General features: G+C 37.7%; 1 protein-coding gene across 2 annotated transcripts in view; it reads left to right on the top strand.

Annotated features, from left to right (window-relative positions):
* The first annotated feature begins 4,045 nt into the window (after nt 1-4,045).
* The window catches only part of GREB1 (growth regulating estrogen receptor binding 1), a 53,024-nt gene continuing 41,431 nt past the window's right edge, over nt 4,046-15,638 (top strand). For both annotated transcript variants that reach the window (XM_074153235.1, XM_074153236.1), the window contains exons 1-3: nt 4,046-4,202; nt 9,096-9,218; nt 9,952-10,128. In XM_074153235.1, coding sequence (XP_074009336.1) covers nt 4,046-4,202; nt 9,096-9,218; nt 9,952-10,128 — 457 coding nt within the window. The remainder of the gene's footprint in view (nt 4,203-9,095; nt 9,219-9,951; nt 10,129-15,638) is intronic.

Consider the following 15,638-nt stretch of genomic DNA (forward strand, 5'->3'; position numbering starts at 1 on the left):
CAACTGCAGTTGAACTTGAAGTTGACTCTGTATGTGACAGACATTAACCCTTAAGATCGCTGTTTTTCCTAGTCTCATACTCCCTGTTTACCACAGGAATCCTGACAGTTCCTTGTTTGGCTGTTCTCTTCAGTGACTTTAGTGACTAACACACTTCTACTCTCATTTTCAGGTGCCTGGACTTGGCATCTCTCTTTGGCAGCATTATCCATGGATTTCTTCATTAGCATCTGCAATTGTTTCTTGGGCTCCCAAGTTCCTCAGAGTAGATTTCTTCTTTTTATCATGGTTTTAAGCAGCTTTTCCAGGTCCAGGTCTTTCCCTGTTTTCTCCCCTTTGTATTGGCAAGTATTTCCCTCTGCATGCTCTCCATGGAAACTGACAGTGTGATAGAGAGGTGCCCTATGATTTATCAGTAGCTGGGGTCGAGGGCTATCCTTCTGTGTCAGTGTAGTTTTTTTTTAATAGATCTGGTGGCCGTCTATGTTCGTGGCTTGGAATTTCACAAGCATTTGAAAGTTTAGCCTGTGCCACCCACTTGTATGCAAGAGAGACATAAATCTGGGCTGGGAACGCTGAATTCATTGAAGCAGGAAAATAGGACTCAAAGCCTTTGCTTCCTGGTGCCACGGAGTCAGCAATTTACAATTCAGGTACCACGGTCTGAGAAGATTTAAAGCAAAGAGGGGATGACAGCCATCATAGAGTTAGTGAGACAGAGCTTCTCCCTTGCTTGCTTCATAGAAGTAATTTCTTCTGCAACTGAGAGCGTCACTGGGACTCTGAATGACAAAGGCTGATGCTGGCAAAAAAGCCCCTGCAATGCCCATTTTCTGGTTCCAGTGGCGTGTGTTTGATGACAATGGCTATAAAATACTTAACACATCTTCCAATATATGTTCCTGGATTTATGATTGTGTTTGACACTGTGATGATCCCACACTGTAAGATCCCACAGGTACACTAGAGCTTACCAGGTGTACAAATCCAGAAAGCGTATTTTTGTTTCATTTTGCAAACCCATTCAAATAATTAAATCAGCACCCCAATGGATAAATGAACATGCTTATGCTGTAAAGGATTCCAGGACCTGCCTTTTTCACAAATAACTTAATCTTAACTGATTCCTGATCTGTTACAACACATCGATAAGATGCTGGTTTCTGCCATCCTCAGGGTTAAATACAGGGTTTCTGTTTTGTCCACTAGTGGGCTCTATAAATCCCGAGCAAGTATAAATCCCTGTAAATGGTATGTCTATTTCTTTTCCTAATGAACTGTACAGGATAAGAGCTGTCTACGGAATAGAGTTTATAAACAGAAATATTACAGTGTTTTAGATCTGGATCCACACAATTAGATCCAGATAGTGATCAGTAAAGGAAGTAAGCCTTTGTTGCATAAAGCAGTCAGTGTACCTATTTGTCTGATAATGCTTTTGAGTTGTCTCAGAATGTTTTGTCTCACTCTGGATGAATTTAAAAACTTCCTGTTTTTCATGTGCTTTAATGAAGCTTTTCAAGAAGTAAGTTTGAAAATCAGGGAGACCGGTCTGCTTTGCATGCTCATGTTGAGAACAGGTAGAATCCAGCCCTTTGCAAGATGAGCCGCTGCCACTGCAGTCACGCTCTTGGATACTGTCTTTGTGCTGTAGCAGTGGATGTTACATGAATTTTTCATGTTTTGGCTCCGTTTTTAAATAAAGCAGTCTGTGTAAGAAAGTGTGTGAAATGGATGAGAGCTGAATCCTGTTTCCAATCTTGAAGGTGTAACTTTGAATGTGACCATGTTGAGAGCATGTTCACGCATTTTTATTTCTCTTTAGTCCGAACTTTAAGATTGTGATGAACAGTCATGTGGAACCAATATTGTAGCTGCCCCTGAAAATGTAGATGGGTCCCTGAGACCACAGATGCCTCCAACCTAACGAGAAAATATTAGTTCATAATGTGGGAAGGAATTTAGAAGAACAAAGAATTAAATAGGTATCTGTCAGATATCTTGGTAATTATTTGTCCTTGTTACATTAAACAAAACATCAATGTAACAATGACAAATAATTGTCAAGATACCTGACAGTCATATAATGGTTGAAAGATGGATTATAATTCAAACTAAACATCTTCTAGTGCTTTTGTGTAGAAACAGCATCTAGTATAATTCATTTCAGAGCTTGACCTTGGGTTTCCTGCATACACCTCTGATAAAGCTTTTTAAGGACAATACTGATGTCGGGCTTTCCTCGCTGTCTTCAGCTGTGTTTGGTGTAGGTGAAGCAGTACTTAAACCAAGAGGAGCCAGAGGGTTCCTGTCAATGTGGAAAGGGAACTGTAATCTGCTTTTTCTGTTGGAAGAGAAAATGCATCCTCACTGCAAAAATGCATCCTTCTCTTCAACCTGGAGAAGAGAAGATTCCGGGGAGACCTTATAGCGGCCTTTCATTAGCTAAAGGGGGCCTACAGGAGAGATGAGGAGGGACTCTTGATCAGGGAGTACAGTGATAGGACAAGGGCTAATGGTTTTAAATTGGAAGAGGGGAGATTTAGATTAGATATTAGGAAGAAATTTACTATGAGGGTGGTGAGGCACTGGAACAGGTTGCCCAGAGAAGCTGTGGATGCCCCATCCCTGGAGGTATTCAAGGCCAGGCTGGATGGGACTTTGAGCAACCTGGTCTAGTGGGAGGTGTCCCTGCCCGTGGCAGTTCATCATTGAACTAGATGATCTTTAAGGTCCCTTCCAACTCTAACCAGTCTATGATTCTAAATACTACCTGCATTGTTTTATAATTCTTATTGTGCTTCTATTAATACTATGTACATAATATCAATAGGCTATAATATGGAGTATTAACTGCACTATATATATAGTATTAACACAATACAAACATACGAAAATATGATTATGTATGTAAAATATGCTTTACAAAGTCATAAAACGATATCCAAATCATCAACTTTGTCTGTTGTTCCTTTCAAGCTCCTTTTTCCATCAAGAGCGGGATGTGGTTGCACAGTAGTTTTTCTTTTGCTTGATTGGTTCCTACAGGACGCTTCCCAACAGGCTCATTTCCCAAGCAGTGCCCAGTGCTGAGGGGGGGCTGTTCAGTGGTTAGGAATTACTGCCACAAACAGGAAGCGTTTCATGCTTTCTATTCACAGTTACTTGAGGAGGGAAAGGACACGGGGCCCAGGGCAAGAGCTACTTTGTAATAGGAAAAGAAAGCTGACATGGCTTTTCGGTTACACCAGTTCATTGTATTCCCTGCGGAAAGCAGGCAGCAGTTAAGTATGTGGGATATTCAGCTGGAATAGACTGACTCCTCAATGACAGAATGAGTAAATTATGCGGTTTCACTAACAATAAAGTCCTAATAATTAAATGCAAAATCAAATAGATAATAAATAATGTCTCGCTTTGAAAAAAATAAGTAAATGTGTGTTAACAGGGAAAAATACTGCTTACGGTGCAAAGAAAAAGCCGTTATATTTCAGAATATCTGAGTTACAGCATTGCTACATTATTTGAGACAGCTCCTCTAAAGACCTGTTGAACTGCTTTAGCCATGAGTTTTCAGCCACGATGGGCCATGCAAAGATAAATGCACAAAACTGTGCTATTCCTCAGATCCTTTAACATTTATTCTGTTCAAATCATGTAAAACAGAAAAACTGTTTTACGGATGAGATTGTTGACTATTGAAAAGGCATCTCCTCCGTTGCTATATAAACCAAGGAATTACTGGAATCAGATTTGTAGCCACATCTTCAAGAAGGTGTCAAAGCTTGCTGCCTTTCTGCTGAATTACAGAAAGCTGTTACTTTTAGATAACTTCCTGTAATTTACCAGCAGGATCTGCTCAGCGACCGCTGCAGTCAATGTTCTTTTCCTTTGCCTTTCTTTGTGGACAATGAAGCTTCTCTCTTTCATGAGAAATGTTGTAGCCTGACATCAACATGCAGTGATCGAGTTCTGAGTGCTAAAATTGAAATCTCTTTTTATTTTTCTTTTCTTCTTGTCTCCTTTTTTTTTTTTTTTTGAGAAGATGGGAAATTCTTATGCTGGTCAGCTCAAGACAACACGGTTTGAAGAAGTGTTGCATAATTCTATTGAGGCCTCTCTCCGCTCAAACAACTTGGTTCCCAGACCGATCTTTTCTCAGTTGTATTTGGAAGCTGAACAGCAACTGTCATCACTGGAAGGTAGGAAATAGTGGAATTTATATTTATGCTCAAAGACAATTCTGCTGTTTGCTCTCCCAAGGCTCAGCACGCACATTTCAAAGCAGAATACAGAAAAACAAAAGTATTTAAAGTTTTTCTTTGGATTTTTTATGATGTACAAATATATATGTATTAGAATTGGATTAAAAACACAAACTGCGTTGTCTTTTATTTTGACAAAATTAAGCTACTTGCTTGCTCAGATTTATCAATATACATAAATTGAAGTACTAGGAATTATTCCATTAAATGTGTGGAGGAATCTTTGGAGATTTGGAACATAAATCTGTTATCCTATAATTCATCATGCACTGCTGAAAGTTATACAGTAAATTATTGTAAATATATGTTAGGTTTATAGAAGTTATATGCTAAGACTGATTTTCATTGTGAACAAATACAGCAGAAATATTTTTAGCTTTTAAGAAGGTTTGTAATTACTTTGGGCATAATATTTTTCATTGTTCTGTAGTTGCAGAGGTAAAAAATTAGGATATGTTCTCTCGTAAACCCTGCACATGTTGGTATTTAACACATGAGATTTCTCACTGAATTTTTGTGTATGTTTCTGAGTTTCATTTGCTCAGTCATTTTTCTTTTTCTTGAAAGTAGTATAGTTTAAATTAACTGTATAGATCTGATAAGCAAGCTCATAATACAATTTGGTGTCTTGCTGTGCTGTTCTGTGTAGTAATCTCATGGTTTTCAGTGAGTTTACTGGTGTGTGAAGAACACTGGCATGTTGGTGCAAGGTTAGGGTTAATAATTTCGTTATTTAGCCATTTCTGTCACCAGGGCTGTGTTTCATTTCTTTTGACCAGGTTTACTTCCCCTGTCATTCTTCATTAAAGATGGCTTAGATATCTATGTAATGAAAAAAAAATCAGCCCAAGAAGTAGTATTAGATGAAAGTATTTTGCACAGATTAAAGTCTTTACTATTACCTCATGGTAACAGCTGAGAAAACATTTCTTGAAAAAGTAAATTGCTCACAATTCACACATCATTAATCAGTTCTTCTTTTTTTTTTTGGCTAATATAGGACATAATAACAGATATACATTAATTGTTTAAATATATGTGCTGTTTAATTCCTACACAAAGTGATCCTTCTATCAAACCCTTCTATAAGGATTTCATAAACTTTTCCATGGCAACCAACTGTGATGTCACAAAATGGATTATGACATCAATTGGGAAAGTTGCTACAGGAGCAGATGCATTGTTCAGGAACAAAAGTGCAATTTCACTCTTCTGTAACTTCTTTCTTTCAAGGCTTTCAAAGAACTTTCCAAACCTTGAGGGACTGATTGTGTTTTGTTTGCAGTTAATAGAAACAGAATTGAACTATAATGAATTCAAAGTCTCCCAGCAGCCTGGCAGAGAACTTTCCTTTCATGAAAGTTTCAGACAAGGGGGACAATGAAGGGACCTGTAACAGAGTTTTTCCTAGGTTGTTCCTCAGGTGGGAGAGTCATGTACTCCAGTCTCCACTTCTAGCTACATGGATCCCTGTGCTCTGAGGACCAGGAGGCATCTGAAGCAGAGAGCTATCGTTGGGGTCTTGTATAAACCCCTCTCCTCCCCCTCCGATTGTTATCTTTCCTTGGTCCCAGCATTCTGACACGGTGATATACTCGGAGTGTCCTTGGTCGTAGGTGCCTGTTGGTCTGCAACACAGCGAGTGTTTCCCTGTGGTGAAGCAGACATGATATAAATAATTTAGACAAGGTAGTGCAGTGGGTCAGTGCAACACATGTGTTTTGACTTTCCATTTTGTGGACTGATAACACATTGTAGATGTTCAAAGTAGCATTTGGCAGCAAAACCAGCTACCAGTAAATACGGCTGATATTATGTATTTTGTCTTTGATGATGTTGCAATGTCAAAATTGTTAAGAGAACCTGAAAATTGAGTATATAGTCAGTTTAAGAAAAAAACAATTGGAAATGGTTTTTTAAGCTTCATTAATCAGTGGTTGTAACTTGTCATTATTTTAGGTTTATTTTTTTTTGTTTAGAAAACATTTTTCTGTCTCTTTTTGAAACATAAATGATCATCTAAACCAGAAAAAAAGTGCCTAGCCACTGAAACTAACCTAATGTCATTACATATCTGTCATGATGGTTTATGCCTAAAAAGAATTCAGTTGTGCAGAAGAGACTCTAGTGTGCCTGGAGACAAGTTAAATGAACATGTTGGACCCTTCTGGCCAAGATGTTACATTTTTTGCAGTGAACTTGCAAACACCTATTTTTCCAGTGAGTACAGTTTTCCGTTCTACACATTCTAGTTTTGAAAAAAACCTACATATCATAGACATATGCCTTTATAGGCATTTATACAATTACATATATACAGTTACATTTCCCATGTGAAATGTCTTAATCACAACTGTATAGGCATGAAGGTCTAATAAATCCTTTGTGAGATCTGAAAAGAATTCCTTTGAAGCAAACAATGGTGTTTATGGTATCTGTGAATAAATTTAAGTTCAATAAAACATGGACAAATTCTTCACAGCGTGTCTGTTGGTTTAATGGTGCTATATCAAGTTATTTCCGCTGACTGCCTTGTTCTGTAACATACAACAGAAGAACTAGGGTTGTGAATCCCCTTTTCCTCCATCTTGTCTCTGGTTTGGAGTGCTTGATTTTGTGTTCTTTTGGGATTGTTTAAGAGAAGATGATGTGGAACAGACACATACAAACATAGAGTTCTTTGAAGGGGCCCTGCTTTAAAAGTAAAACGGAGATCCTTTTTAAAACAAGCAGCCGAACCCTTAATGATGCCCTTTATAGATGACAGCAGCTCATTCTTGTGTATTGTAGGCACATATTTGCTCTTGTACTCTTTTCATTTTTGACCTGAAATCATTGTAGCTCTTCTATTTCTTACTCTCCGCTCCTATTTCTTGTCTCTCTCTCTCTTTTTTTTTTTTTTAATGTGAAATTACCTGTATGGCTGAACAAACCCAGTATTTTGCCACTACCTAAAGGGGAAAGTCCCACATAGTGATCCCCCCCACTCCTCCTAGCCATATGTCCCCATTTTCTCCCGTTTCATCAATCTTGGTATTTTTTGGATCTTCTACTGGGCTTATTTAATACATAAACCCATTAAAAAAAACCTGGTCGCTTTTGTTGGTTTAGTTTTCTGCTGGGTTAGCAAGCTGGGATGTCTCAGCACAGGCTCCAGCGTCAGAGCTGGCATAAAGAGGAAGGAGGAACTTCATGGCTGGGAGTGTGGGAACGTAGAGGAGAGCCAGACTCACCCCTTTTTCATTGCATTTGAATGTTAGTCAAGGTTAGGTCATAACACATAACTTACCTCTGACTTAAATAGCAAAGATGGAGAACTTCACTTTCCCCTTTGCTCACTTTCAGCATTTCTGTCTTTAGACTACAACCTTAAAACAGTTTTGTTTAACATTCTGTCCTTATCTGTGTGCACCAGGACTGAAGCTTGATGTTTTGATACTTAAAAGTAAATGTACTCTTCAAATCCTCTTCTAGATTGCGGTCTATATATCTTAACAACCTTTAGAGACAAATCTTCAGACTCCAGATTTATTTTCTTCAGCTTTCTTCCTAATTCTCATTTATCCTGTAGTTTTTGTTTAGCTGATTCTACAATAATTTCTCAATAAAATAAAAAGCTATTCTGAGGAGGGTCACAGGGGAAAAAAAAAAAAAACCTTGATGAATGTTCTATGGGATTCCGAGTGCCTTCTCCAAAGTCAGTGGAAGCAAAGAGAGTATGTTCAGTTGACACTGAGCCTTGGAGGATGACTGCAGTGTACTTCATTGTTTTTCTGTTTCAAGACTAAAAGCTGGATAAACAGAATAATGTAGGACCCTAACTGCTATTTTACTTTCCCAAGTAAAGAAGCCATCTTGAGTTGAAAGGCTGAAACATACACCAATAATGTGCGAGTGAATCCTCTTAACAAGCAAGCTATTGGGTAAAAATACTGATTTAGGTAGCCAGTGCACCAGAAAAGGGGTTTACAGCAGAGAATCTGAAGAAGAAATGCCTAAAGCCCTCTAAAAAATGAAGCCTACATCATGTATTCTTCTCTCCAGCATTCAGTATTGCCTCCTAGACTAACACAGTCCATGCACACGCTGCTGTGAATCATCTTCCTAGACAACTGCCTTTCCTTGACACTGTACAGGGAGCGGCAGTGCTTCACTCACTGCTCTGGATTCGGTAGGAGACAGAAGGCCTGAGAATTAGGTGTTCTTATTGTGGCATCATCGGTAGTGCACCTAGTTTCAAGCAGGAACTGTTTCTTCAATTTCCTGTACAGCATCAAGGACATGGTCAATACCTAATTAATAAAATCTGTACTTGGACAGTAGCCAGGACATTCTAAAGTGCTAAGAAGTAATGACTTTGGGTTTATATTGGTTGTTAATATTATAAACAAAGGATACAGTTACACTGTTGTGATCAGCAAGAGTTCAAACACCAGGAATTAGGCCTCTAAGATCATGAGGTTAGCTTAAAAATAATGAGATTTTAAAAAATAATAACTTGAGGATTCTTTTTATTTGTCCTTTAGTTGTTTTGTTTTTTTTACTTCCTCAGGTGCAGTTGGGTCATGCTTTTGAACATTTTTTTTGCACAGGAGCTAAAAATGTTACTTTTTTGGTGGGAGACATTCTGTTGTAAGCATGACTGGACGTTGGAGCTTTAAGGAAACAACAAATAACATAACCTAAGAGTTGGCAACAGTAAAGTCATTGTCAAGAGGAGAGAATCCAGTTTACTGTAATGCTTTCTGTAACTGGGTCACCCTGTTCATTCACTGGTTTGTTGCCAGCATTTTCTGTTGTCTAAGTCATTTATGCTATGATAATTTGTAGCAGGCAGCAGAGCAGATAATGAGGAAGAAGAAGAAGAGGAGGAAGAAGAAGGCTCAGAATCAAGTAGCCCTCCTGTTTCTTACCAGATGAAGCCTCCCCCAGAAGGATGTTGCACTACTGATGGTAAGAAATGCACTAAACGTGCTGTCAGAAAGCATTTGCCCTACTGAAGAGGGTAGGATTGGGGCCATTTCCTCTATAATTCTTCAGAATGAGATAATCTATACAATATAGAAATCCTAAAAATGTCATTGTTCATTACCTGCCAGATAAAGCGGGATTGCTCTTGGTTGCTCTTATATTTGACAGGGTCTTCGCCCAGTGTGTCCGATTAAGCATTTATGTTGGAACACCTGGCATGAGAACTTCTGTTCTCTTAGGCAACACAACCTTTAAAAGGTTAAGCTTGCAGGCATGGCCTTTGCTAAAAAAGAATGTGCTAATTCTTATGGCTTTATCATCACTGCTTTCTATTTAAAGTGTACCTCATTCAGTGTTGCTGTAAAAAATATTCGAAAACCAAGGAAAAGCCAGTGAAATTCACCATTTTTGAATGTCTGACTAAAGTTTTGATGCTGTTAGTAAATAGTCCCATAAATACATAGGTTGCAAAACATTATCAAGAGAAACTTCACTGTACATTTTCAGATTTTTGTTTGTTTATTGTACTGGTAGCATCTGTGTATGGCTGGCCCAAAGACAGGAAAGAAAATTATCTCTTAGTTTGCCCTTGACCTTAGAGGATACAACTTTATTTTTCATTTAAAATATAGGAAGTCTTTTAATAAAGGCAATTGTGAGTATTAAACAAAAATATCTTGTCAACTTAAAAAGTCATTGAATTGATTTTTTCTAGGTTTCTGCCAGGCTGGTAAAGATTTGAGACTGGTTTCAATTTCCAATGAACACATTGAGGTACCAGCAGGGTTTTTACTTGTTGGTGCAAAGTCACCAAATTTACCTGATCACCTTTTAGTGTGTGCTGTGGATAAGAGATTCCTGCCAGATGACAACGGGCGCAATGCCCTGTTGGGTAAGTGTCTGTGGTTGCAGTAAGTGGATGCTTCTGTGGACTGCAATTAATAGCTAATCTTTTTTTTGCAGAGTGAGTTCAGCAGATCTTATTTCCGTTCCACGTCTACAGTAACGCTCGCTGGTGATGCACAACAAGATAACAACTCAGAGCTGGCTGTGTTTGCTTTGGAAAGATACAGAGTGAGCCAGTTCATTAGAAACGCTTCATCACCTTCTATCCGTTAGTCCAAGGCTAAAGTCAGTGTCCGATCAGTTTATGTCCTGGTTGCTGGAACTGCACATCTGGTAACTGGACTAGTTGAACTGCTGCCTGTCTCTATTTCAGCTTTCCAAATACTAACATGGACAGCCTGTAGGTCTGTCAAGTGGAACATTCAGGCTACTGTAAACGTGTAGTTTGATGATAGTTTGGACTACAAAAATTTATGAGCTTTTTAATTTATATCTTTGAGATAGGGATAATATTCTCCACTGTGTTTGAACAATAGCATGGGTTCTGGATCCTAACTGGATCCAACTTGTAAATTGAAACTTTTCCTATATGTGTAATCAAGTAATACTCTGTGCTTGAATAATACTGTTTGTAGGATACTCTTAATTTCTTTCTTTTAATCTGTTTAAAAGTCTAACTTCTGGCATAAAACTTCCTTATTATAGTATTTCTGACGGCCATTAGCCTAATCCAAATCCACTCAAATAGGGATGATCTGCAATTGTGAATGAATGAACTGAATATTAATGTTATTAAAATGGAATCGTTTTTCTATTGGGACAAATGACATATAATCGGATGGAGAACTCTTTTCAATCAGGCACTCTCAGGTTCTTATGCATTATTTTCTTAGTTAGTTAACCAAAAAATATATCTGTGTACCAGTCCAAAATTTAAATAGCAAAAAGGAAATATTTAGCATGTCTTTTAACTGTTTTATTTTACAAATACTGAGGGATATGATGTGAACTCAGTTGTTATCTCAGTTTGAGCAACTCTTCAAGGCATTTGGGTTGACAGTGTAGTGTGAAGGTGCATAATGTAATTCTCTGTACAGTAATTTCTTTCCTCATGTGATCTTGCAGAGTTGGATTGGTCACAGTACATTTGACCAGTGATTGTAAAAGAATTAAGAGGGCTGTAAATCACCCACGTGTTGTCATTTTAAAGATAAAGACAGGAATGTTGTACCACTCAAGTCATTCACTGCTGGCACTATTAGCAGCTTAAGCTCCTTAGGCTGTTAGCAGAGAGGAAGTAGTGTATTTGTTAATTGCATGCTAAACAAGAACAGCAAAAGACAACAGGAACATAACTGGGAGGTTTTTGTGCTGCTTGCATCCTCAACTTGCTTATTTAATACATTTTATTTTCCTGAAACTATTTAAATGCCTGTTTTTGGCTGTTATACACTTCAACACCAGTGAATCACATTCTTTTGCAAATAATTTTAGTAATGTTTTCAGATGACTTTATGTATTCTATAACAAGCTTAAATATGAAAGAGCTTACATACTTTAAGATCCAAAGGCTTAATCTGAAAGCTGGAAATAAAATTATGTTCCTGGTCCATAATCTAAGGAAAAATCACGCTGTTTCTTATTGATGTGAAGACAGCACAGTATTTGTACAGTAGATCATGTTGTAGATAGAAATGATTGTTTGATTCTGGTTTTCAGATATTGATGCAAGTCAAATCAAGGTAAGTAAAATTAGAAGCAGACATGAATAGTCTCATGGTTTCAGATACATAGTGAGATAAAAGACAGAAGCACCCTTGCTTTAAATTTTCTGTCTAATACTATAACACAGTGACCTCTGTCTTGGCACAGATTTAAGTTAAAAACATTTTGTATCAAGAAGGGAAGCTCTTTTTATTGTCTTGCTTTTAAAGAGAGGATAGAAGGCTTATTTTTGGTATTCTGAGTTTAGGCTGTTCTTCAAACATGTTGGCCTTTTGAAACAAGGTGGAAAGTGGTCCCTTCAAGGCTTTCTAAGTTTAGAGGGAAATTGAATTGGATTCATTTTGAATAGAAATGAGCTGTCATCATGAGTCAGAGTATATCCCACATTTTTGGTAAGGCTTATTGATGATACAGGCACAACACTTGTAACCCTTCAACTTCATTGTTTTTTTGCTTAATTTCATGCTTTTTCTCTTAATATACTGTGTTTTTGTAAGGCAGCTGTTACTCAGTACTGGAGATTTTTTCCAAAATAATTTATTTAAAAGGAAAAGACGCTAATGAATTACCCAATAGTTTCCTGATTTCTTATGGTCCATGTTTGTGAAGATGCCTGTGGAGTGTACAAAAACTCCAGAAGAAAACAGGAAATGTCTTGGTATTTTCTGGGACTGCTTTTGACTTATGATCTTGTTCCCATTAGGGGCTGTTGATATGCCTTGGGGGCATGTGCCAATTTATTCATTATGCTAATATTGTCCCACCATCAAGGCATATATGCTTGTGATTTGAAAGTCATTTCTGGAGGTTGTTTCATTTCTTTGTTTTTACAATTAACATATTATTGCATAGAAAAAATCCCATTTTCTGGAAAACAATATATTTTTGGTGAGCAAAAAGTTATCTGTGGCTGAGCATGTACCTCATACGCTTCTGTTAATCAAGTTAGATCACAGGTTTAACTACTCTGTGAAACATATTCAGCTTTTTGCCTTTAGGAAGCTGCTGCTTGGTTTTTTGCAACCTAAAGGAATGCTTAGATGAAGTAAGCACTTCTGTGATAGTGCAATATTTATTGTTTCCTAATAAAGGCAGCTAACGTACCATTCCCAAAGGTTGTTTCTCATTTGGCTTTTTTCTCCCAGTTCTCACTCTTAAGGAGAGTCCCTCATGACAAACAAAGCAGCTATTCACCCATCATTTTCTTTTCCAAAACACCAAACAGCTGCCCACCTTCTTAGCAGGGAATAAGAAATCTTTTTTTTTTTTTTTTTTGGTGGGTCTCTGAGGTCAGAATGATGGAGGAAAAGATTAGTTTCCTTGCATTGTAAGCTGCATGTAAGATGAAAACATTGTAGTAAATAACTGTGCCTGCTTCTGTTAAAATGTACAATGTTCTGTTGGGCTTTTGTAATAGTAGTGAGTTTCTGTCCAGTGGAGCTCTCCTTCATGACCATATTGATTTATTTTTTAAATTTAGGACTTCAGTCTTTGAATGGGGTGGTACTAAGTAGGAGGGAAAAGCGTGGAGCATTGTCAGTGTCTGTGTGCTTTTTCTTGTGAGTAGGACTGACAAGAAGAAATACTTTGGCTGAAAAGTTGAAAATATAATCATTCTTTGTCTTAAGCAAGCTGCCAACTTTCCACAAAAATACTAACATTCATTAAAAGCCTGTTATTCATTTAAAAGAGAAACAGGAAGAAAATTTTCTGCCAATTTATGAAAGATTAGATTATGAAATATTAGATGGAAATCCTTCCATCCTAAAGTCCTCTCTTTGTCCCTAGCACGAGCTCACTGTTGATCCAAAGGAACCATTTCCCCAGTGAGGTCAGGTTTCATAACCTTTTAGTCCAAGGTCCTTCTTCTGACCATAAGGTCCCTACTGTGGAAGAGCTTTTTAAATTATGAGCAATTGATCTTTGTGATGTGAGCAAATTCAAGCAAATGCACATGATAAAATTCCAGATACGATCAAATACCTTCTGATTAAACAATCTTCAGAAGGTAACAGCCTTCAGTCACTGCTGAACTGGGTTGGATATGAACTGGTGACCTAAAGGTGAAAGGCTTTTAGCCCCTCAACTCCAGGCATTGATTTCTAATTCTCTTGTGAAATCAATTCCATGACATAGATATATTGAGTCACCTTATGGCTGCCCCAACTCCCCTGACCTTTGTCCTCTCTATAATGTATGAAGAATATTTAATGCAGCTTGTTTATGAAACGAGCTGTCCCCTCCATCAGCTGCTGCCTCGGGCCATGGGATGTGAACAGGGAGGGCATGCAAAGAAAGGAGGAGGATTAATATTTGGGTTCTCCGTGTTCCTCAATCTCCTACATAAAGTGCTATAAGTGAGGCTGGCAGAGCCCTGAAATCTGTAAGATTTGAAATGCATTTTATTGCGTTGGAATTATAAGATCATGCTGTGTTCTATCTGTGATGTCAGTGCTGAGCTGTGTTAACGAAGCAGTGGCTGTCATCAAAGAGAGTGTCAGTGAGGATGAATGGGATGAAAAATGGTGTTGGCAGGAGCTTGCAAGAAAGGACTCTTAATCTGACTCAGAGGAGCGGGGAAGCTTGAGGTGAAAGATGATAGTTTGACATAAAAGGAAAATTAAAAATAAACTTCTAAAATGTTCTTCAAGGACTTTTCACAACAAGTGGACAATTTAGATGTGTTTACTCCTGACTAGGCCTCACCTATATGCTATATGTCGTGTAAACTCACTTTCCAGTAGACCTCACAGAGTTAAAAATAGGTGATTAGGTCAAAAGGTTATTTCAAGTAGAAGTTATTGCTAAATCTGGTTTAGGCAGATGATGATTTACAAAAGTTACCAATAATGACCGATCCAAAGTCCACATGAAAAGATTTTATGTCCACTGTCCAACTTCCGTTGAACAAATATTTCTACCTGTGGCTTTGGCAAGTTGCAGGTCGCTCTCAGGAAGATGATAAAACCTAAAAAGTGTACAGGCACCTATTTTACTTTTGGAAATGGTCCCTCATGCTTGTATTTGAAAACTCGTATGGGCTTGTGAGTGGCCACCAGGCAAAAATTGCAATGCTGGTCATGCTCAGTGTGCTGCCAACGGTAGGGGAAGTTTTCATTTACTACCAGGAGCATTTTTCATGATTTCTTAATCTGCATAAAATGCATGCAAACTCTACAGCTTTTGCCACATCCGTTCTAATTTTGTTTCCTTTTGTTGTTGCTTTTATTGCAGCTACTGAAGGCTCTGTGATGTTAGACAGATGCTTTTGTGCTGACTGATATAACACAGAAGATTCTGCAGAGTCATGACTTGTCCTGATTTTATGAGTCATAATGACCTTTATCATCCTACCAGCCAGGATCAGAGAGATAATAGGCAGCTTTCAATAGTTGTTAGCCACTTGTTCCCATGGATACCAGACCGATTTCCACACAAACTTAGGTTTTTAATAAATTCTTCTGAGCCATTTGAAAACTAATGAAAGCATTTGGGTTGTAAACCACACAACAGGTGTTTACAAAGCATTATATTTCAGTGCTTGTATTTTACAGAAGGAAAAAGGTATTGACCATTAATTTGAAAACTTAATTTATTTGAAATATGTGATTGAAATAACAATTTTCATAAATGGCTCTTATCTACCATATTGCTGATCCTTTACTCTATTTATTTATTTCCAGTGTTACATGAAATACATTTCCTTTATTTTTGCCATCTTCCAATTCATTGAACTAGAACATTGGACTAGATGATCTATACGGTCCCTTCCAACTCTAAAAAAATTCAGTGAAAAAAAAAAATTCAGTGAACGTACCCTTTCCATTTCAA

This window comes from Numenius arquata, chromosome 9 (assembly GCF_964106895.1).
Source record: "Numenius arquata chromosome 9, bNumArq3.hap1.1, whole genome shotgun sequence".
NCBI classification, from domain to species: Eukaryota; Metazoa; Chordata; class Aves; order Charadriiformes; family Scolopacidae; genus Numenius; species Numenius arquata.